Genomic DNA, 25,147 nt, shown 5'->3' with positions numbered 1-25,147 from the left:
ATGTCCATGCACATATAAATTCACTGCTTTAAAGGCTGGTACAATGTTTGCTTGCAAGAACATCAGTTTCCTACAGCACTTAACATTTCTCTACCAAACTTGGGAAATGGGCCACAACATGGTCTTGCAAGGTGGGTGAAACAACTGGAGAAGGTCCTCAGTTGCAAAGGAGAGACTAAATGCTAAGCAGTACACTGTCTTCAGAAGCGCCGTATCATTTCTTTGTGGTAATTTGGCATTCTTTGTAGGTAAGCATTGACACTGGCAGGCTTGGGAGAAAGGCTTGACTGATATAGAAAAAAGCCTGGTAAGGTTGTCTCAATAAGATTTCCCTCCCTGCACACCATTAGTTTCCTTGTAATACATAACATCCATCAAAAGTACATTAGGGGCATAGCTCTGTGGCAGAATATGTGCTAGCCAGCACATATAATCCCTGGCTTGATCCCTAGCACCAAAAACAAAAACCAAAGCAAACAAGACTACAAACAGCAAATAAAACCTAAGGCAAAACTCAGCTACAGTAACTCAGATGACAAAAGGGCAAAAGGGCAGACAATACAACGACAGGTCATTCAGGCTGGGAGTGGAGCTGTCAGTGCCTTACAAATCCACTCTGTCTGGAAATCACTCTGTAATTTAGGAGGTAAGAGGGATATTAAAACTTTTCATCCCGAGTTTTGAATGAACTTATGGGCTGTTCTGCTTGGTAACAAATTTCCTGTTTTTGAAGGGAAGAAACTTTATAGAACAGTTTGGATATAGAGTATAGAGCAGTGTAACTTAAGTTGAGACTGGTGCTTTTACATTTGGTTTTAACAGCTATTTCATACCCAAGCAGTGACTCTGGTTATGGATTCTCTAAAATACCAACCACTGTTAAGTATTAGTGTACATAAAGTGATGGTTCTGTAACAACTGCAGTGTGCAATGAACACATCTCCAAAGGAATGGTTTAACAGTTTCCTCATGAGGTAAATAATAATCCCACAACAAAATTCCTGACTGGGAATCCCGTGTAAGACACAGACATGAGCACAATAATAGCTAAAGAGCCGTAAATCTGACTGACTTGCTCACCTACTCGACTTTCTACACAGTGCTGCAATGAACAGGTAGTTTCTTTTCCTCACGGCTGTTAAGCTGACAGCTGGGCATGGTATAAAGTGAGAAATCTGTCATGTGTCTAGGAACGGTACTGTTCCCACTTCTGCACCACTTGTGGAGCCCAGGTGCCCCATCTAGTGGTGTTATCAGGGATGGCACCATTTTCGGCCCATTTAGAACTTGTCTACAAGAGGCCAATAGAGCAAACATTTGCACTTTGCAGGCAATAATACAGTCCAGTCTGTCACAACGACTTGATTTCCATTTGTAGCATGAGGCTACCATAGGTAGGAAATAATGAAGATGTGACTGTATTCTGATAAAATGTTTGGATTTTGTAAGATTTGCATGCTACAAAATGCCATTCTTTGGACTATTTCCCCCAACCATTAAGGAAAAAAAAAAAAAAAAAAAAGACCATTCTCAGTTTGTGAGCTGCATAGAACAGCCAACAGGTGAGACAGCCTACAGGTCACATTTGGTGACTCCTTTCTAGTAGGGAAGGAAATGCCATGTTGTCTGGACTGGAGCGGAGGCACTGTAGTAAAGGCAGGAAGAAGTATCTACTTTGTGGCATCTGACTCAAAGGCCCAGTCTATACAATGGCCTTGTTTAGTATTTTATTTTCCCTTGGATTAGTGGCAGCATATACACATATAAATACACTGTGAAACTTGGTTTTCAAATTCTAGGTAAAAACAACTTCAGTAACAAAATTATGAATACTTATTTACAAGTAAGACATTTTCCATTAGCATGACAATTTTCATGATAAATTAAAGTCAGCATAAAGGAACATGTGCAATTTTGCATAATAAAAACATTCAGACCATCTGTGTGCTGACCGCACCACTCCACTCCTCTGGGCATTTAATCTGACCTTTTCCCTCATACATCCTTGACATTGCTGAGAAATGAGATTGCACAGCAGCTGCAAGGTCTGGTCAGTCGGCTGTGTACTCTTTAGTGAGCACACTGAACAGTTGCCCCAAACTTTGCTTTTGAAACAGTCCACTAGAGCCTGCTGAAGAGCAGAAGACAAACCTGTATATGTACTGATTTGGCTACTATGCTTATGGGATAGACCTGTGCATTTGCTGATTGGCTACTATGTTTATGGGATAGTAAGTGTGCTAAGTCTCTGGTACATTTTCATATTGCTCCTTAAGAAAGCATCTACCACATGTCAATTCTATAAACATTCCCAGTAGCATCATGTAAGGTGATACACATGGATCCTTGTTCTGATTTACAAGTATATCACCACTTAATAGACAGAAAAGCAGCAGTGACTCTCCCAACAGCAAAGGCTTTCCTAACATGACGCTGCCACTTCTGTGGTTCACAGAGACAGTCCCACTTCTAGAGTGAACAGACAACATCCTCTCTTTACCGTGAGAGCTCTGTGGACATCTTTAATCCCTCCCACATGTTAGTCAACAGCGGAGACTGGCTCCTGACACCCTAACTAGAAATGTGTACAACTGGCCATCTGTTCTGATTGTTAGCAACTACTTCAGTTTCACTCAACTTGTGCTTTTATTCTTCTTTGGAATGACAGTTCCAGGCATCACTAAATAGAATATTAACAAATGAGAATGTCAGCGTTCTAGAAATAACATATCCATCTACTGTAGAACAAGTCCAACCTAAAGAAAGAAAAATGAGATAGTAAGACCAAACGGAAGAGGAAACTGAATTACAGCACTGTGAGGTATATCGGGGTTTTAAAAGGTTCCTTTGAGGGCTAGGAGATGACTCAGCAGGTAAGAGCACAGGCTCCTCTTCCAGAGGACTGAGGTTCAGTTCCCACATGGCAGCTCACAACCGTCTGTAACCTCTATTCCAGGAGCTCCAACTCCCTCACATATGCAGGCAAAACACCAAATGTACAGAAAATAAATAACTAAAGTCCCCATAACTTTCCAAGCTGGCTAAGCATGCAAAGGCACTTGTCACAAAAGGCTGATGACCCGAGTTCAGTCCCTGGATCCCTGGGAGAAGGAGAGCACTTGACTGACTCCTCCAAGCTGTCGTTTGATCTCCATATATGTTGCAGCATGTATGTATCTAACACACACACACACACACACACACACACACACACATACACACACACATACAAATAAAGAAATAAAGGGCTGGCAAGATGGCTTAGTGGTTAAGAGCACTAACTGCTCTTCCAGAGGTCCTGAGTTCAACTCCCAGCAACCACATGGTGGCTCACAACCATCTGTAATGGGATCCAGTGTCCTCTTTGGTGTGTCTGAAGACAACAACAGTGAACACACATACATGAAATAAATGACGAGAAAAAAAAGAGGTTGAAAAGAAATAAAAAGTCCCCTTCATGCTAAGGGGGTGTCTGTGATTGTCTGAGTTAACTCTCTTCTCTCTCCCTTTGACCTCCACATCGCTCTCACACACAGAGAAACTAAAAACAATAGAAATAGATACAGTCCCTTTATCCTGAAGGAAGTCGGTATCATACTCACTCACCTTTTCAGAGTCTGTCCCTGGACACCTCCAGTTGTACAAATAATACTGTAAGTTGCCATCTCCTATACCAAACTTGAGTTTTTCCAAGAAAGTCTTATTTTCCATCAAATCTAGTGCATTGAACACATCAAATCCTTTCTGCCAATATAAAAAGTTTAAAAGTATTATAAAAAGGGCTCATGTGTGCTCTGTAATTAATATCTGTGTATATATATATATATATATATTCCTGAATAACATTCAATTCCTCTACAGTAATTTAAATAGGCACTGTAATAGGGCTAAATACCTACAGTATAAAGCCACAGACTAAGAACATCTTAGAAGACTGGATTAGAGAGACAGCTGAGGAGATGGCCCCATGGTTAAGAGCTAGCTCTTGCAGGAAACCTTTCTGTAAATTGGTTTGCTTAAGAAAACCCAAGTAGTACAAAAAGTGATACAACACTCACCAACTTGGCTATAATGAGCGCATCATTCATGAGGTCCAGCAGGGGGGTCTCTGTGTGAATGTTGTAGAAGGAATAGGCAGCCTTGAGGCTCTTGTGAGCGGGATGGTGCATAACCGTGGAGGGGAGTGTGTAGAAGCTCAGGAAGTCGGTCAGCTTCCCACTGGGGCTCTGGAGGACAGAGGGAAGCAACAGTATTGCGTGTTTCCTTGAATAAGCATTTGATCCACTGATGCTGTCCTCTGACGTACACCCAATTTTCTGTCCAAGCAACTGAGACTACCCTCTCTGTAACCCAGTTTGAGCCCTTTATGCTGGGTTGAGACTAAGAAGTGGACAGTTGGAGGTTTAGCTGAAGTGCTAGGAAGATCGCAAGCTCTTCCAAATCTGGTCCTAAATAAGAAGTTTCTCCAGGCTGACTGAGCAGCCAGTGTGCCTTGCTAAAGGACAGTGACAGAATTCAATTTGTAGCCACCCAGGCTGAGGACCAGAGGCTGCCTTTCCCACCCACATTGAAGCATATACATGTGCTGCTGTCAGGACAGGGCCCTGTGCCGAGCTACCTACTTAGTGGTGAGTAGAACACTGTTTCAAAAAACACGGCCACCCAGTCTTAGTATCTTAGACGTGAATGAGAGTAGTTACTTTAGGAAAAAAAACAGACAAGACCTGTTTGCCAATAATGAGCTTTGGTTCAACAGAAAACCGCTAAAATTTTAGCTAACAGTATTCATGATTATCTGAAAAGAATTGTATATGGTGGTGTACATGAGTAATTCCAACTCTAAGAAAGTTCGGGCAGAAGAGATGACCCAGGTTAGATTCCTCACCCACATGGACGCGCTAACTGTCCAGGGGATATCTAGTTCCAGGGGATCTGATGCCCTCTTCTGGTCTCTGAGGACACAGACATGCATGTGATGCACACACATACATACAGATAGAATACCCATCACATAAGGTTAAAAACAATCTAGAAGTCAGTCTGAGCAGCACAGCAGGCCTGAATATACCCTGAATATATTCAGGGTATATTCATATTGAGACCCCATCTCAAAAGGGAAAATAAACCCAACAATTATCCGAAAAAGGGTTAAATTATGCACTGATTTTCAAATTTTCAACATTCCATAGTAAGTATCTTCATATACTTCAATCAAGGCAGTATGTCACAATTAATTGAAAGCAAAACCAAGGAAAGGACCCATGATTTTAAAAAATGTGAAAAAATAGTTTTTATATACGAGATATCCTTTAGGTAACATGCAATGGATTTACTTTTGTTGTAACATGGGGACAAATGCCAAAACCTTACTAATTTTGAGCACTGTAAATAGCTATTGATCCAGACCATCAAAGTGGAAGCTTTCTGGGGTTCTGAGTAACTCAGAGTGATAACTTAGAAGGCTTTGGAGACACTCAGACACCTAAGGACTTATGTACAAAGAGGTTTTAGGGGTACAGACTTGGAGACTGCCTGCTCACTCATCACTAGAAATGTCTTGTGAGTCATCCTTACCCTGGGCCAGTCTCTCCATAATTGCCCTGTGCATACAGCCAACAATCCTGAAGTGCTCAGGAACCGGTCTGTGCACACGTGATGCTAGCAAATCCCCAGAGTCACTTCTAACTGGCCAAAGTCAGTTCCACTTTCTCAGTTCAACCACTGAGCTTTCAAGTGAGACAACATATGACAACCAATTCTAAGATTTGTAAAACAAAGTTAAAAATGTTAAATTCATCTAAGGAAGCACTGGTGAGCACTAAATAGCTCCTTTCCTTTCCCTCTCTTGAAAAAAAGTTAAGGGGCCGAATCTGTGGCCTGTCACCTGAGTCTAATGGCAGTTCATATCCAGCCAGTTATACAAAAGCCAAAATAATATTAAACTCTGGAACATAGCTGTCTAGGGTGACTAATTATTAGCTTTTCATAATGAGAAGTGCAAATGCACACGAAACAAGTGGAACGCAGCCTATCTTCCCTTTACTAACTAGTGAGAAGGCTCTAACCCAGGACTCACGCAGCTGTGGGAGGGCTAGCAGAAGCAGAGCCATGGAGGAAAGCTGTGAGCACACTAATGCTCCTCCTCAAAGAAGCTCCAACCTGGTCTCAGGACTAGCTTATCAGCTCAGCTCTTTACCTCCACTACAAATGTGTCAATGATGTGCTCCCTGGGGAGAAACCAGTGGGCCACTTCCTCATCATCCATCACTGGAGCTAGATGAAATTGCTTCAAGTAGACGTTGATTAGTTCTCGGACTGCTTTGATATCTTTTGGTTCCATCGGTCTCAGACCTGAAGTCTTTGTAACCTTGTTAGGAGAACAAAGCAAAGCCAGAAGTTAAACAGAAGAGGAGTAAATGAAATTCTTTTGTGCTCAAAGTGTGGCCCACAGTCCTGCAGGAAACTTGTTAGAACTAGAAACTCTTGGCTCTAGACTTGCTTTAGTCAATTAGAACTATGATTCCATAAAGCCTGAAGCTGGCTCTAGTGGCTGGGCCTCCAGAATCCCCAGCTATTGAGAGTATAAGAAATAGGAATTAACTACAAGGCCAAGGCCTTACCGAGATACACAGTGAGTTCAAGGCCAGCCTGGGCAACTTACTAAAAACTGAGATGATGAGGACTTGGTGGGTCAGGGAGTAAGAAAGCCCACTGTCAACTCTGAGTTCCACCCCGGTACCATATAGTGGAAGGAGGAAGCAACTCTCAGGCTGTCCTCTAATCTCCACACATGCACCTGGCAATTGTGTGACGTACTCCCACAAAGGTAACATAACTAAGCAATGTGTCTCACCTTCTTATCAAAACAAACCAAATGAAACATTACGAGCTGATTTATATAACAAGAATTTAACAGATATGAGAAATGTCATCAAATTGTATTTTTTTTCCCCTTGGAGAAATACTGGATAATTTCAGACGTAGAGCAAATATTGCAAATAAACCTTTTTGTTCTCAATTACTTGTAAATATTTCTAAATTAAAAATCCCGAGAGCCTAGGAAGACTCACCAAATAAAAGCACTTGCCAACGCAAGCCTGACAACTTGGACTTGATCCTCAGAACTCACATTTTTATAAAAGCCAGATGCTGTAATATGCATCTGTAACCAACTCCACAAAGTTGTCCTCTGACCTCCACACATGCACCATGCATGAGCACGCACACAGAGACAGATAACTAACTAACTAAATAAATAAATAAAAGCCAAACAACAAAACTCCTGAAATCAGATCATTATAATTCTGAAGGATCTTACACAGATGTCCAAGCAGGAAGACCAATTTTATCTTCAGTGGCAGCTGTGAACAACTGTTACCTAGAAAGTTCCAAGGTTCTGTGACCAATGGTATTGACTGCTGACTAGTGTCAGGGATGACAGGAAAACCGGCAATGCGTGCTTTACCCTGACAGGCCCAGGAGTTTGGAGATGAGCATTCACAACAAGCTATTCAACAATGGGGTACATATCTTTATAAAGATGCAGAACTTCAACTAAAATAACATTCAATTATCTAAAGTTAGAGAACTAAAAAATTCCTGGCACTGAATATGCAGCTCACACTTCTACTTATCTTTTTGTGTCTCTCAAAAGATTAGAAACATCTATTTCTAATGAAATGTAGTTCAGTGGTAACATGCCTGCCTAGTGTTCACAAGACCCTGGATCAAATCCTAGTACTGCAAAAAAATAAAAAAAATAAAAATAAAAAAGTCCAGTCCCACCTGGACAACGCCATCTAAAATGTGTCTGTATACCTAAGTCATGTAAAAATTACTTTCTCTTGGGCTGGGTTACGTAGCTCAGCATAGAATGCTAGAACAGCAGCCACACTAAAGACAGGATCACTTTCAGCTATAAAGCTTTTTAGCTCAGACAATTACAACTGTCTTACAACTGCGTGGGAAGACCTAACTGAAGTAAAAATGGAATGCTTTTACAGAACTGAATAAAACAGTCATGCTTTCTGGGGGTTCAACATAAAGCTAAGAAACTTTCTTAGTTAATGGGAGCATATTACATTTCCTACGTGAATTCTGTTTCCGATTTAAGATACTTTCCCAGCTTTAACTAGTAATCTCAATCCATGTAATCTAAAATTTATATAAGTGTGTAAGTTAAACTTAAAAGAGCTTCACTGGAAAGTATTATCTGTTGTCTTAGTCAAGGATTCTATTCCTGCACAAACATCATGACCAAGAAGCAAGTTGGGGAGGAAAGTGTTTATTCAGCTTACACTTCCACATTGCTGTTTATCACCAAAAGAAGTCAAGGACTGGAACTCACAAAGGTCAGGAAGCAGGAGCTGAAGCAGAGGCTACAGAAGGATGTTACTGGTTTGCTTCCCTTGGCTTGCTCAGTTTGCTTTTCTTATAGAACCCAGGTCTACCAGCCCAGGGATAGTGGGCTGGGCCCTTCCCTCTTGATCACTAGTTGAGAACATACCTTACAGCTGGATCTCATGGAGGTGTTTCCTCAACTGAGGCTCCTTTCTCTGTGACAACTCCAGCTTGTGTCAAGCTCACATAAAACCAGCCAGTGCATCTGTCAAACTACATAACATGAGCTAACTCATGCAGGGATTCCAGAGCAGAGCTGGGGGCATAGCTATGGTTACTTATATGATTAAGAAGGGAGTTTCTAAACACTGAGATCATCAAAGTGTTACTAAACAGACTGTGCCACATATACTTTCACGTGTCCTATCTCTTAACAGCATGGACCTCAGACATGCTGGTGGATTAATCCTGCTTTATCCAATTTAAATTCCTTTTCTTTTAAGGCACCTCCCTCCAACTTTGCTTGGAAACATTTAACTTCAAGTAAACAAGCATTGTGAAGGGTAGGTAGGGAGACATAGGAAGATGTGTGTCTCGGGGGAAGTCCCCCAGTCTCGTGTAAGTAGCCACCATGGTGTCAGGCCAGCTTGGCTCCTACAAAGCTCCATATGCCACCACGCTTATGTTTTCAGCTCTGTGACAGGGTGATTATAGCCTGCAGTCCTGACTGCTCAGTCTAGTGCACGAGATTATAAATGTTTACTCTCTAGCACAATGTTAGCCTAATAAATGTTAGCCCCCAAATTCAGGAGTCTGTGCCTAAGACACAAAAGCAAAACAACAAAAACAAAAATGGTAATGATGGCCCAGAAAAATGAGACAGAGTCATGTAACAAATGTTTTATCCTAGAAAGCTCCTTTTATGCTGAGTGGTACAAGAGTTGCCAGGGTAACTGCTGTTGGCTGTGGTTGAAATTAATGGAGTGCAGGCACAAGGCCTGTGATTGGACAAGAAAAAAAGATTGGTAGGAACAGCATTTAGGAAACAAAGAAGGAGGCAAGATGAAGGACAAAGATGAACCCTCTTGCGTGGCTCTGCATAGTCACTGGTAGATATGAATCTTATAAGGAATGGATTATTATAGGACAGTTTGTCTTATCTATGTGGGTGGATTATATCTTATCAATTGGCTGAGTTTATTGTGTGGACATTTGTGGAGTGTAAAACTTACTGAGATTAAATCTAAATATTAAATTATAAGTTTCTAGACTTTTCATTTTTTGGGGGGTTGGTGTGAGCTGTAACAGGAACCAGGGGTGGCTTGCACGGAATGTGAACAGAGTCTGAGAGAAGGAGCTACTGAGACCAGAGTGGGTCCCACAGCCGAGGTAGGGTAGCTGCCCTGGGTCCAGGGGGCGGTTGTAGGGAATGTAGAGGTAGCTGGGAGAGGTCTGCTAAGTGGGGACAGAGAGACTGCTGAGGTAAGAGAGTACTTGGGGGCATCGTGGTGTGATGCCACACTGGTTCGCCTTGAAATGAATATTACCACTGGTGCCAGAGCTAACATGAAATGGTGCATGGAAAGGCTTGCGCCTTTTTAAATATTTACCGTAAAAGTTGGCATCTTTCAATTTTCCATTATCTTAATGCCAGGAGACAGAGACAAGTAGATCTCTGAGTTCAAGGCCAGCCTGGTACAGAACAAAATCCAAGTAGAGAAAAGCTTAGGTCCATACAAGGTAGTACACACCTTTACTCCCTGCATTCAGGAGACAAGCGCAAATTCCAGGATAGCTAAGCTTAGCTGTGAGGGAGTTGGAAAACAGGAAGCTGGCTATAATGTAATAGAACAACGGGGAGGGAGGTATGTTCCATCCCCACCAAGCACCAGAACTCAGCAGCTTCTGCCATATAGCTCTGGCTCTAGAGTTAAGAGTAGATTACTACGATAACTGATGCTAGCTAGCCCAAGCTAAGAAATTAGCAGTGACTAAGAGACCAGCATCACTGAGATGAAATCTTCTAGGAAGTGCCTTCTGAATTGATGGCCCAGGACTGAAAGGATCATGCAAAGAAGTTTAGGCTTGGCACAATGAAAGTAACCCACGAGATGCTATTGGTGAAGCCTAGTTGCAACGGAAAACCCTAGTGTATTGGAGATGCCAGTACCATGTCATGACCACTAAGAACAGCAGCAGCAGTGGAATGGAGTCAACAGAGCCTAGAGTGCTACAGAGGGCAGAGCTGGAGAAGTGAACTAAGGCGCCCTTTAGAGGAGCCCAGAAGATCACATGATCCCAGACATTTCAAGTTGTAACACTGAAGTTGCCTTGGAGACCCCAAGATGTTAAGAGATGCCAGTCATGGCACACCTGCTCAGGAAAGCTGCTAACAGGGACTGGGTCAGCCCAAGAGAAAGAAGTTGTTGGCATCAACAAATCTGAAGGGAATTAGAGATCTGAAGAGCACTTTAACACTTGGAGATGCAGAGTTTGGAGTTTGCCTAGCTGGATTTTGGTCTTGCTTTGGTCCGGTATTTCCTTACTAGGACATTTTGGAATGGTAAAGCATTCCTGTGACATTTTGGAAGTATGTGATCTGCTTTTTGACTTTGATTTTATAGAAGACTACAGTTAAGTGATTAGATGAATCTCAGAAGAGATTTTTGAACTTGGATTTATCATTCTTAAGATTGTTATAGACTATGTGACTTCTGAGGTTGGGCTAAATGTATTTTTTATTATACTATAGCCAAGTATGACTCCTATAGACTCATGTGTTTGAACAAGGAATGGAATGTATTTATTTGAATATACTTGGCCCAAGGAGTGGCACTATTAGAAGGCACAGCCTTGTTGGAGTAGGTGTGTCACTATGGGGATGGGCTTTGAGATCCTGTTTGCCTTCAGAACAAGATTTAAAACTCTCAGTGTCCTGGATGCTGCCATGCTTCCCAACTTGATGATAATGAGTCCATTACCATTCAAGCCTGTAAGCTAGTACCAATTAAATGTTGTCCTTTGGAAGAGTTGTTTTGGTCGTGGTGTCTCTTCACAGTGATGGAAATCTAAGCCAGACATCATATGGGTCTTGCTGCAGTACCCCACAGGGGTGTGAAGGAGCAGGCACACACAGCATCTCTGAAGTCTAGGAACAGGTCATACCCTTTTGGGTTGTATGGCCAGGAGTATGTGTCAACATCCTTCAAAGCTTTAGTTTTTCATGTGTTGACAAGAATAAGAAGTACTAACTTCTGAAGCTGTGAGATTAAATTGAATTATGTATATAAAGCATATTATAAACTTGGCCTTGCTCAGCAAAAAAGTCAGTACTTTGAAGAACAATTGCTGCTACAGAAGGAACCCTGTCAACAAAAGGAGCATGCCAAAATCTGCCTTTAGAACAAAAGCCTGGCTACTGGCTTAGCACCAGTTTACCAAACTCTTGTTATCTACGAGATTAATTTTTATACAAAAAACATAAAAGCCAAATTAGTCCAAAGTACATTTAGTACCTTATATTTTAACTATTGCAAATACACTTGGGACAGGTAATAGAACTGCTTATTTTTTATTCAAATTAAGGCAACCTTCATTTAAATGAGTATTTCCCTTACAAATAAGCTAGACTGCTTTGCACCAAATACAGAGACCTGAGAGACTAATGTGGAACAGCATTCTTACCTAGTTAAAAAAAATTAGATAAGGCTGAAGTTTTAATTTCAATTCACATAAAGCAAAACATCAAACTGAAAGTCTCATCCATAACTTAAGAGTGTCTGGACAGTCCACCTTCTAGAGATCATGCCTGGTGTAACCTGTTCCCACTGGGGACACTGGGACCTGTTATTTGCTGCTAACCAAACAGTGTAAGTAACTGGAGGCCTCTTTTAGGACTTGGCTGCACAGCGCTATGGTTTTCATCTCACTGACACAGTCCTATAGACTGTTCTTACTGACTGATGAATAAGCTGTCAGGCTCGTGTTGCTCTGTGGAGAAGACCCTGTGGCAAGGAACTGAGAACAGCCTATGACAGCTGACAAGCAAAAACAGTTCTCAGAAAACCAGCCAGAAGGTAAGCCAATCCTTGTAACAACCTTCTGAGCCTACTAGAGCCTACTACTGAATCTTTCCCCAGTCCATTTTTATAAAATTCTGTCCCTGGCTGACCAACACCAAGATGGTTAGAGGCAGAAGACTGAGTTACATGGTGCCTGCCCCTCAGAACCCATGTGAAAATAAAGGTGCACGGTGTTTTGTTGAGACAGAATATACACATTTAAATTTATTAAATTTAATTAATTAGTATGAGTGTTTTGCCTGCATGTATATTCATGCACTCCATGTAGAGTTCACAGAAGAGGGTGTCAAGTTCCCTGGGACTGGGCCAGTGCTCTGAACTGCTGAGCCATCTTTCCAGTCACAAAACAGGATATTCTTATGTAGCTCAGGCTGGCCTTGAACTCTTTATTTTTGTAAGTGCTAGGACATAGGAATGTGTCACTATGACTGGCTTAAACATACTGTTTGAAGATGCTTAGTTGTGCCAATCACCAAGAGACACACAACATATTGTTCTTAAAAAACTTAAAACCAAGACAATCTTTCACTTTGTGAATATAGTTGTTTACAAAGATGAAGGGGAAGAGCAGTGGCTCAGTAAATATAGTGCTGGCTGCACAAACCTGAGATTTGAATCCCCAGTACTCACATGGGTCTGGTGGCCCAACCACAATCCCAGCTTTCAGAAGGCAGAGCTGGAGAACCCTAGGGTAGTGTGCTAGCTAAACTAACCAAATCTGAATTCAGTGAGAAAGACCTGACTCAGTCAATAAAATGGAAAGTGACAGAGGAGGACGCTGACATCAGTCACCAATTTCACATGCCGATTTACTCAGTGGGCACCCATTCACATAGCAACATGAACACACACTACACACACCACACAAACATAAGACAATCTCCAAGACTGGTGCCTATGCCTATAATCACATCCTCTGGGACACTGAGGCATGTACATTTTGAGTTTCTAAGGCCAGACTACAGTCAGTTCTGAGTCACTATGAGCTATACAACAAGACCTTGTCTAAAGAGTAAACTTTTTTTGTTTTGGTTTTTACTAAACTGGGGGGGAGTAATAACTGAATATAACATTATTTCCACCTCCCATACCTTTTCTTTAAAAACAAACCCTGAGTTCTATGTATTAAGATGTCAGGGGCAGCTTGGACTTTTCTTCCTCTTTACGTGAGAAGCAAAGCTCCCTTGACTTACACTTAATCACAAACTCTAAACCCATGAACTTAAGACTGCAACCCCCATTTTCCTAGTTCTCCAGTCCCAGTGTTTACTCCTGACACAGCAGCGCCTTTCCCCACAAGCACAGCTTCAGTCTGAGGCGAGTGCTGCTCTTCTACATCAAAAGCTTCAGTGGCTGCCGGCTCAGAAAGTCGAATGTGCCCCTTACTCACATCTGGAAGTCTGTAGAGCTTCATCGTTCTCTGTAAGGTCATGTTTCTACTCAGGTGAGAGAATTTCACTTCCACCAATTTCCTGGGATTTAGGGATCGGTGCCAATACCTGGAAGACAACCAAGGTTCCACTTTGTCTTAGCTGTTCCAGAAGCATCTACGTAAGACTTATGTTGTACCAGGTGCAGTGATGGGTGCTGGCCTCCTTCCTATGCATTAATTTGTTTGAAGATTAAAAAACAAAAAACTGACTCATAAAATTGACTTGCATTGCTAGTTATGCTCCATTGGAGTTTTGTGGGCTTTCAACTCTTCCCTTAAAGAATATTGCATTTTTAGTGTTTTGCATTTTATTTAATAAAAGAGGTATGCAAATTCTTAATGAGCCTCATGTTTTTGTGTGAGGTAAGCCAGTAATTTTAAGATCACAAAAATATTTTTGCAAAATAAAACAGTATCTATTATAGGAGATATCCACTGAAGAAAACTAATTCTGAAGAAACACTTGAATTTTGAAATACAATGCATTATTTGTACTGAAATATATCTGTGATGCCCATTTTTCTGCTTATTTACTAATGTAATAATTAAGTAAATTATAGCAATTTTATAGTTTTATACTATATTTATTACAAGGTTAGTCCTACTGGAATCAAGAGAAATTGTGGAGGGAGATAATTTTTTGATGTCTTAAAAGCGGGTTAGTCAAAGAACAGTCTGATTATATTCCCTGAGAGCCGCGCTAGTTATGAAGTCAGACAAACAGCTCAAGCCTTCTTTCTTAGCCAACAGGCAAACCTGCACTTCTAAACTGATACAATATTGGAAGGTTCCCATAACAGTTTAGACAGCTGTACAGCAGCAGAAAACTGAGTTTAGATGCTGACAGAAAGCAGAGAGACACAGTCCAAGACTGCAGTGCATAGATTTCTCTATGCATAGAGGGTGCTCATCATTCAATGAAGTAGAAATAGAAACATCAACTTACCCAGCATTATTGGGAAAGCTTACTTTTAATACCCAAGAGGGCTACATAATATACTGAATATTGGACTCAATAGTTGTAGTTTTGTCTACGTTTTGTCTCCTTTTCAGCTACCAAGAACCTACTATGCCCAGCAAGCCCAAATTCCTGTGGATTATATCAAAGAAAATGTTTGTAGCCAGATGGTAGGTAGTAAGGCCCACTGCACCTGATGTCTGTGTGATGCTATTACCTGCATGTGGCCACAGGCTTAGGAAGAACCACCCCTGCAGTGTACACCGCCTGGAAGATGCCTTCCAGGTTCACTCTTCTAGTTATCTCTCGAATTAACACTGGGGCTACCCGTTTTGATCTCAGTTTCTTATGGACACAAAGGAAGTTGATTTCCACCATCCTCTTCACACTGGCAAACAGAAGGGACAATCAGGCCACACTTAATAAAAGCAAGCAACATTTCCATAAGGTTCCAAAGAAGAAGACCATAAAAGGCATTCTGTAACATAATAGTCAAGAAAAATACTGCACTGTGCAGGCCCTTCACAAACTCAAACTGGACACCATTTTCTATATCCACTGCCAAAATGATCATCTCTAGGCCAGGGAAACTTTGGTCTATTTTAGATGGCCTAATTTTAAATGTTGGGTCAGATATGCCTCAGAAAGTTCCTATATTTTTCCTGCAACATACATAAATTCAGGAGGGGAGGGGAAACACAACTAAATACATGCCCCTGCTCCAGGGCCCCAGGCTCACCCAGTGTAAAAATGGCATCCCCAAAACCAGAGAAGGGCCGTGATCAGACAGAGCTGACACTTTTCCAAGCTACCATATAAGCCTCCCAGGGCTTCAAAGCTCAGTCCTGACTTCAGGTATGCACGTATTTATTCAGTTTATTTATTTAGTTAAAATGCATGCTTTCACAGCCAGACATCTGACTTTTAGGGTTGGTAATCCAAAGCAAAACTGTAACATACTTATCATCTGGAGAGTTTATAATTTCCTCTAACATTGCTTTTTTTCCAGAAATTCTTATTGATAGCTTTGTTTATTCTATGTACATGAAACATGCATGCATGCATACATACATAATACATGCATAATGTACGAGATTGAGAGACAGAAAGTGAAAGAAAAAAAGACAGGGAGGGAGGATGTGTAGAAAAGTGGAGTAAGGTACAGTAAGACAATGAAAGGACAGACAACTGTACTGTTCTCTTACCTCTTGTCCGACTGTTGTACAAAGTACACCTGAACAATTCTCCTGAGCAATCTTACTACCCGTGGGCATACTGAACTATTTATCATTCACTGACTTACTCTGGCTAGAAACCCAAAGCCTAACTGAGCTACACCTCTTGTCCTTTGGGTTCCTGAGTCAGAATTCTACCATATAGCACAAGCTGGCAACACCAAAGGCCAGTATCTAGTATCTTCCTCAACAACTCTCCACAATTTTCTCTTTGAGACAGGATGGAACGCTGAGCCCGGTGCTTGCTGACTTGGGTAGTTTTGGCGTCCCACATCCTCCTGTCTGCGCTCCCAGAACTCCAGGATTCTGAGTGTGTACCAGCACCTGGCTTTTGATAGGCGAGTAGAGGATCCAAACTCAGGTCCTCATGCTTGCACAGTGCACATTTTTACTAAGCTCTGTCACCTAGCTCTAAACTGCATGATTTTTAAAATCCTGGTTTAATCATAATTGGCAGGACATGCAAACATGCACAGGCTTTAACACATACCTGTCATAAATTCGGATGTTTGCTGGGATGGCACTTATGAAGCCTACTAACTTTTTATTTGAAGACACTCGGACTCCACAGTGCCACTGCAGAAGCCATCCTGGGGGACGCAGAGCCCTGAGGTAGAAAAGAGAAACACACCAGTTAGTAACTAAGAACACAGGAACAAACAAGACCTCCCGACTTAACAATCCATCAATGATTTAACAATCCATGACCAGCCAGGCATACCACAAGAGAAACTCAGGTGAATAGTCAAAGCGGAACATATTGTCATCATCTTCCACGTAATTCTCGTTCAGCAACGTGTACAACTCCTTCAGCTACAAGACAAAGCAAGTGTCCTATTGAAGGTGCCCTGCACCTTAGACACATTGTTTGAATGCAGGTGTTGAATTAAATCTTACCACTTCAGCATTACTCAAGTCTAAAGTGTCCCACATAAAACCCTGTGGCAAAGAATACGGTTCCTGGCGGATATTGTCTTTGTCTGGTTCAATTGCACCATGAGATGTTATGACTTCATCTGGAGAAATATAGGGGGAAAAAAAAAAGAGGATATTACATTTCTCAGTAGTCTGTTAATCCCAAATAGCAACAGAAGTGAACAGAATGGATACTTTCAGATTTAGGACACTTGGGCTCAGAATAATCCAATTAATAATAGTAATATTATTAGCAGATATATTAGTATATGCTTCATTATATAACCATGGTGTTAATTAAATAACAGTATTAATAATCCTACACAGTAATAATCAACAATAATTGTAGATGCCTTTGAAATGTTATTTTTTTCAGTTAAAGGAGGAACTGTATGTTACCTGATGACATAAAAGTGGTAATGATGTCTCAGCTTCAGCCCTAGGTTATTAACACTGTCACCACTGTTAGTGACACAGGCTTGATACAATAACCTCAGAAATGGTTTCTCTCTTCCTCCTCTATTTTATTTTGTCTTCATAGATTGAGGGTGCAGAGGCCGTATTGATATCTGACCCCTCCCAGCACCAAGACCTAAGCCAGATTTCTAAACTAATTACTTCTGCACACCTTTACTGCTAGCTAAGCAGTCTATGCTATAACCCATCTTCAGTAACTTTTGAGTTCCTCTACTCTTCTTTTTGGGGGAGCTGTGTCCTGTGCATGCCAGGCTGGCCTTGAACTTGTTATGTAGCCCACAATGATCTTCAACTTATGACCCTCTTGTCCCTACTTTGAGTGCTAGGAGTACGGACGCGTACCACATGACTGACGAGGCTGAGAAGCAGACCCAAGGCTTTGTGTGTAGTAGGCTAGCACTCTATAAACTAGGCTATTGACCCAGCCCTCAATTTCCCTTCTGCAATTCATTCTCAACACTAAATCTCTTGTAAGTGGGATAAAATACAGACGTTTTTCTGTGGTTCTAACCTGCCTTAGTACTTCCTCATACCTCTACATTCCTCATTGCCAGATGAGCCCGTGCAGGCAACTTAGAAGAGCTGAGTGTGTTTGGACTAGAGACAGATGGAACTAGAGAGGCCTGAGGTGAGGTGTCTTCTCCTCTGGAGGGCAGAAAGCATTTTATCTTGGTGAACCACATTCAGCTAAACCTAGGTCATCAAAATCTTCAATATAGATCCTTCAGCTAGTATGTAATGTAATCACTAAAGACTTTGTAAACTTACTTTAAAGAATCTTTCTTCATTAGCAGACACATTTCTAGAAGTTGAAAGACAAGTATATTTTCCCCGCTGGTGCAAGGGATGAATCCAGGGCTTCACACGCTCTAAGCCAGTGTTTTACACTGAGGTATGCTCCTAACCCTCCATTCTTCCTTCCTCCCCTGCATAGTCTTACTCTTTCCTAGCTCCTGGGGTAGGTGTGTGTGGGAAAAGGATTGCAAACATGCAACTGGTACTTCAATGCTCAGAAAAACATTACTCCGTGAGTTACAATGACAGAGTGGACTATCTGTATATTACTGAGCTGCTTTAGAGTTTTAGGTGGCAAATGACTCTCTCTATGCTGGTGGGAACCCAAATAGCCAAAACATAAATAGGCGAAGTTCTAAGTCAAAGCAGAACATTCGTACGGTCACTTAATTTGAACACTTTTTTTGTATCGCCTAAGTATATAAGAAAAATAGTTCCGTCTACAGTAAGTTGACTGGGAGAAGTCTTAAGTGGGGTTTGATGGTCCTAGGAAAAAGACCCTGTTATATAACTCATTACAGAGCCCACAAGAGCCTTGTCTTTCAAAGAGAAACCCTAACTCCCATATAGTATGTAATTGATACACTGCTAGAGTGTGTGTGTTCAGAATCCTGATAAGTATGTAATTATCCATTTAGTGAGCTATTATTGGAAAGTTCTTTTCTGAATCCTTTGGAATACCTGAGGCATGGAAAGTGCTAAAACAACTATGTCGTGGGAGGTGGGTGGGGTTTGCGAGAGCAGTGGCTCAGAGGTTAACAGCACTCACGGCTCTAGCAGAAGACCCAAGTTTGGTTCTTAGCATCTACAAGGCACTTCAGAACTTAAAAAAAAAAAAAAATGTATCTGCAAGTATGCCTACATGCCACATGAAGGCATTGAATCACATTACAGATGGTTGTGAGCTACCATGTGTTGCTGGGAACTGAACTCAGGGCCTCTGGAAAACAGTCAGGGCTCTTATCAGCTTGAGCTATCTCTCTAGCTGCCTCAAAATTAATTTTAACTACAGTTTCAGGGGATCCATTGACTTTTTCTGGCCTCCGTGGACACCAAGCATACATGACTCACATATATTCATGCAAACAAAACAGCCATTTGCATTCATTGAAAATACAAAAATCTTAAAAATGTAATATATAGAAAACAAAAACCCAACTTCATGAAGCTCAGAAGCAAAGAATGAGGAGAAAAAAAACATTTCTCTTTTGTGCAGTATATGTATGCTATATATTATATATCATGAATAGCATATTTTTTAACTATACAATGTTATATATTATATTGGGCACATACACACAGGAATGTTTAATAGGAAACTATATTTAATACATTCCAAATATGGGAAATTGGATAATGTAACAGAAACAGCAATTAGGCTACAATCAATGGTATTGAAGACCATTGTTTTCAATTTCCCTACCTACTATGTATACTTTAGGAAGACAGATCCTAGCCTTTGTGTTAATTTTGACTGACACAAAACTGAAGCCTCTTCACCCTGACTTTGGAAGCACGCATATGAGCTTACTCAATTTGGGCACTGGCTGTGTGTCCCAGAACTGGTATCTGCGTTTTGTGGCCTCATCAATGTTCCTGGCTGGGCCTTGGCATGCAGACAGCAGCTCCATTGCTCTCTGGATGTCCTGTAGCTTCTGAATAGGGATGGTGGGATTCTAGAAGAACAGAAACAAAGAGACACATGACATAAGGAAGCTTCCACCGCCTTTGAGCACAGGGCAACTGTGTGTATTGGCCTCAAACACTGCCCCACCTCCTGCAAGCCTGCTAAAGGCTATCTGTGAGTATACTGAGATAAAACAACCGCTCTGCTGCAGGGTACCAGTGGGCTGCAGTGTCACGGGGGCTCTGCTGGTTTAGGAACGCTAAGTACACAGGAGCACCCTCTGCTTCAGGATCCCGCCCATCTGTGCTGGTCCCACTGCTCCTTTGGGAAAGAAGGCAAACAGTGGCATGCAGGGCATGCATTACTGTCACACAGCAGCCAGGCAGCCAGGAGCCTCGGTTGTGCTGTTAGCGTTAATGCGCTGCGGCAGCAATGGAGGGGCAGAGGAAACAAGTTCTAGAACAGAAACTAGACAGACAAGAGATGATTAGAAGGGAAGGAAGGGAGGAGAAAGAAAGAGAACCTTAGGGCTATGCTGGGAAGGAAATGGTTAAGAAGAAACCACTAAGTCCTGCTGCTGCTCCCTCCTGGACCACACCCAGCCTTTCTCACACTGGAGGAGCCCTGAGACAGAAGGCAGAAGAGAAGCTTCTCTGCAGATCCTGATCCCTGGCACCCACCGCTTGTTCTCCCAGCAAGGGTGGAAATCTAGTCTCAATTTTAAAACAGATTCTTATCAATAAAGTGGGCAATATTTTTAAATTGCAAAAAGTCCCTTCTCAAAGCGAGTATTGTTTTTTACTTATAGATTTCCCATCTATTGATTTTTTTCAAATGTAATAAATAATACACAGAAACTGAGTCTACATCCAAAATGAGACACTGGACATGAGACTGGATATAGAAATCAGTGGCTTTTGTTTTTCCAATAAAATAAGTGAGTTTAAGGATTTTGATACGGCTCAAATAATTCCTTCCATTGGATTTAGAAGTGGTTGGAAGAAATTTCAGAGCCCTTATGTTTTGCTGTGTACCAGAATAGTTTATAAGCAGCAACTTTGGCCTTCTGCTCAATTTTGAGTTTAAAATCTATGCTCTAGGTGAGTTATAACCTGGAAAGCTCCGTTTGAAGTGCAAGACATGAATATCCTGTGGTTATCTTTATTTACTAGGTTTCTCTAGGTTCTTGACACTGAAATTCTCAAGTAGACAAAGCCACGAAGTCTAACTGCAGCAGGCCACCAGCATACTGTGACCACTCAGAAGCCACCAACATAGTTCTGGAGTTTAGAAGCTGTTTATCTTACGTACTAATCAAGACAAACCCCACAGAGCCATATCTTAATGACACATGCAAATCAAAGATAATACTTCCTGTTCTAAACACTGCATTCTCTCTTTCCCTTCTCTCACTTTTGGGGTGGTACTAGAAATTAAGTCTGGAGCCACATGCATGTTAGAAAAGCAATGCTCTCCCTGAGCTATGTTCTCAGCCTTCCGAGAAACTAAGCTGAGACACAGTTTCACTCCTTTGCCCAGATCCTCCTGCACTGGGCTCTAGGAACTGAACTGTAACAGGTGTGACCCACAGCTTCTGGCTCTGCACTTTTTTCAATCACATTGCTCATTTCACTGAGCACAAATACTTAACTGTCATGTAATTCACTTGTAACAAAATAGTTTGTATCGAGCTATCTTTTGTTCATGTATGTAAATTATGTTAATTCTGGTTGTTCTTTTGGCCTGTTGATTTCATATCCAGAACCTCATGTGAAGTGCTTAATTTAAAAAAAAAATTTTTTTTTAAAGTCTTGGGTCTGTTTCATTCTCCAATACTTTAAGTAACTGATAAATTAATAACCTCTTGAACTTCTAGTACAGTCTACTATGAGACCTACAACAGGAGCCAAGCTTTCCAGCACCGTCCAGCTAACAATGTTTAAAGATACATTGAACTCTGGCGTGAAAATGCAAAGTAAAATTCAGGCTTAAAAAAATACATCTGGTTATAGAGACTAGTTTGTTACAATAATTTTTTTCTTTTCTGATAGTTGAGATTAATCTTGCAAGACACATAAAAGCAAATTTCTTTGCAGTAATCATGTGGCTGTATCTTGGTACTGAAGGAGCCAATGATATCCCAGTTCTAGTAAGACCCTAAAGTAGTTTATAGTTTTACCTACTCAGTGTCACCTACCATACTGTGCTACAGGTAGCCATCTGTGACACATGTATATCCTGATGCTCACTATTTAAATGCTTTCTGAAAAGAGGTACAAGGAAGTACAATTTTCAAACGTACAATGTCAAATTAAGGAAATTCAGTTCATCTTTTTCTTTCTACCTTTGTGATTATTTCTGAGGTGCTGGGGATTAAATGCAAACCTTTCACATCATGCTTGGCAAATTCTCAACCACTGGGCCAGAGTCCCAGCATCAGGATTATGTATTTATGTATTTGTTTATTTATGTATGTTTTTGGGACAAGGTCTCCCTGTGTAGCTCGGGCTGGCCTCGAACTCACAATCATCCTGCCTAGGCCTCCTGGGTGCTGGGATTATAGGCGGGCGCCACCACGCTCACCTTATGATACATTCTTAAATCTATCCATTCACCTTCCATAGTATCACCACCTGGGGAGAAAGGCAAGAATGTACATTAGCCCCCAGTTAACTGCCCACTGCCATATTCTTACCGAAGCGGCAGGAATTCCTTCTTGTTATAGCTGCTTCCTAAAGAATACTAAATACCAACTACATCCTGTGCCCATTACTTTCTACACCTTGGGAAAATCTGTCCGGTCTTCTACCACTAAAAAGTCTGTAAGAAAAGGTTGGTGTTATGGGTGAGGCAGTAAAGTTCTTGCCTGGCATGCATAAGGCCCTGGGTTCAATCCCCAGCACCACTTATACCAATCTGTTAAGAATCCAGACAAATATAACTTGAATTTTAATCCTTGGGTATAGACCAGATTATCCTCTAAATGTAGTCCACTGTAATAGTACGACATTATCTACAGCTGCCATAAATTTATGAGGGGAAGGTGCCCCAGTTAAAAAAAATACAATGGACAAAAGCCCATATTAAAACACTGTTGGATAGCTTCTAATTAACCAAATAAAAACCAAACAACAAACAACCCCCGCTCTACCGTATATCCTAACAGAAGTCCCTCCCACTGGGCTGGCTGCAGTTTCTCATCAGTCTAGAGTGGAAAGGAAAGTGCTCAGAATCCCCGAGGGTAAGGGATGGGTAAAGCCGATGGCATGGCAGAAGCAAAGAGCCACCCACATCTGCAGGTAAGTGATGTGTTTATTTGCTGAAGCAACACCAAGAAATGAGAAAAATATTTGCAAGCTGATGGTGATTTCCCAATTTACCTTGTAAGTTATATCTAGTGGAACACTGATCATGTGAGAGCAAGAGGGAAGCAAGGGAGGAAGGCTCAACTTTGTTCCCTCCCTCACAGTCACTGGGGGCTAAACTGAGGAAAGTAATTATTATCCTTCTCAGAGACTCTGGTTCTTTCATATAAAGCAGGTACCAACAGAAAAACTACCCACAGACTGATTTATATGACATAATATAACTTCATGTTAAAAAAACCTGAAATCCACAAAATTTGTAGGTGCTGCCTTCTGTAGAGTGCACTGTACTTTAGAAACAAAGCAACTTTCATTAAGAACAGTATTATTTTAGCTTCATGACAGCCTTACAGACTGAGGGAAGGAGACGGGCTTTCCAGGATAAGGAAATCAGCGCTCAAAGAGATGCAGTTCACTGTGAGTAATAGAGCCAGGGCCAAGTGCCAGGTCCCAGGGCTACCCTGACCAGAAAGATGTTCTTGAAGCTATAACCATCAAAATTATCTTTTTTTGTTATGTTTCTAATTCAGCTCCTTTGGCTCTGGTTTCCTGCACCACCAGGCCTGTGTGGTCCTGTGTGATAGGAAGGAGGGATCTCCACAAACAGGGGTGACTGCCAACCGTATCACCAGACCCATGTACAGCACAACTAGCCCACTGTTCCGCAGGCTATCTGCCAACATGGGACCAGAAGGACAAGTAGTTTGGTCTAAAATAGGGTATCCTAAGGGAGAAGAACATGAGGAGGTGTTCCCCACCCTTGGCAATGGCATGAGGGATAGCCACTGCAGACCAGGCTGATTCAAAGTCAACGGAAGACTTACCCATGGCTGCTCCTGCTGAAATCTGCTGCCAGACGGCGTTGTGCTATGCAGGTAATTAGACAGACACCCAGAAAAATTAAAATGTGAATATCTTCTGAACCAAAAGTAATCACAGATTAAGTGTAACTTCAAAACAAAAACAAAACAAAAAAGAACACACTTCCTACCAGGCTCCCAGAGACTTATGACAATGATCTACATACTACTTACTACAAAGAGAATGAGAAATGAGGGGACACACACACACACACACACACACACAAACACACACACACACACACACACACAGTATGCACATCTTGGCTATGTGGGGGCCACAGTGAGCTTCAGGGAAGCTGTAAACACCCTCCAGTTACTCCTGCCATTCAACACACAGCCAAAGAAAACACTAGCTACACATCCACCCACCCAGACCCATCTCTTCTGCATTGGAAAAACCAGCTGTGGCAAGGAAACAGGATCTCACTTTAGAAGACTGCTGAATCTTAATCTCCTGGGAGTCAGATGCAGAGTCAGACTTGGTACCCCCAGAATTTGGCTTCTCCTTTTTTCTCTTCTGTTTCTTCTTTTTCTTTTTAGCTCCCAAATCCCCTCCAGGGCTTCTGTAGGAAATTCAAGGAAGGAAAAAAAAAAGGGGGGGGGACATCGTTATATCAAACTGAGTTGCATAAAAACCATTACTTAGAAAAACATGTGATCTGCACAGTGAAGAAAAACTACATTAGGATGTGTGGATATGACAGTGTCAGAACTGGTTCTTGCTCTGTCCCATGGCAGGTCCTCAGGTGTCTTCTAAACATAAAAAACTGTAGATATAAGTCACATTCATAACTGAAGCCAAATAACATTAAGAATTACTCTTACTCTAAAGGTGGGTACTTTTTACATAGCCCCTAAGAGATATACCTAGGGCTAAAGAGAGGTTCAGAGGTTAAGCACAACTGGTTGCTCCTGCAGAGAAGCAGACTGCCTGTAACCCCAGTTCCAAAGGATCCAGTGTCCTCTTCTGGCAAGTAAGGGCATCAGGCATGCATATGGTACATACATAATACATGCCACTCATAGGCATTAAAATATATATTTTTAAAAAACTTACA

General features: G+C 41.5%; 1 protein-coding gene across 1 annotated transcript; it reads right to left on the bottom strand.

The window, feature by feature from the left end:
- Positions 1–29: 29 nt before the first annotated feature.
- Positions 30–24,537, bottom strand: NMT2 (N-myristoyltransferase 2). The gene is made up of 13 exons (XM_080917880.1): positions 24,517–24,537; positions 24,051–24,093; positions 22,445–22,494; positions 19,766–19,910; positions 16,945–17,063; positions 16,769–16,860; positions 16,538–16,654; positions 15,030–15,200; positions 13,813–13,921; positions 6,197–6,367; positions 4,059–4,226; positions 3,607–3,744; positions 30–2,756 (listed from the first exon to the last, which is right to left on the bottom strand). The coding sequence occupies exons 2-13, from the start codon at positions 24,052–24,054 to the stop codon at positions 2,736–2,738; spliced, it is 1,305 nt and encodes a 434-aa protein (XP_080774006.1). The 5' UTR covers positions 24,055–24,093; positions 24,517–24,537; the 3' UTR covers positions 30–2,735.
- Positions 24,538–25,147: the final 610 nt, after the last annotated feature.

The sequence above is a fragment of the Micromys minutus genome (assembly GCF_963924665.1).
Source record: "Micromys minutus genome assembly, chromosome: 6".
Taxonomy (NCBI): Eukaryota; Metazoa; Chordata; class Mammalia; order Rodentia; family Muridae; genus Micromys; species Micromys minutus.
The sequence above is the reverse complement of the archived record's forward strand: the minus strand, read 5'-3'. Positions and strand labels throughout refer to the sequence as shown.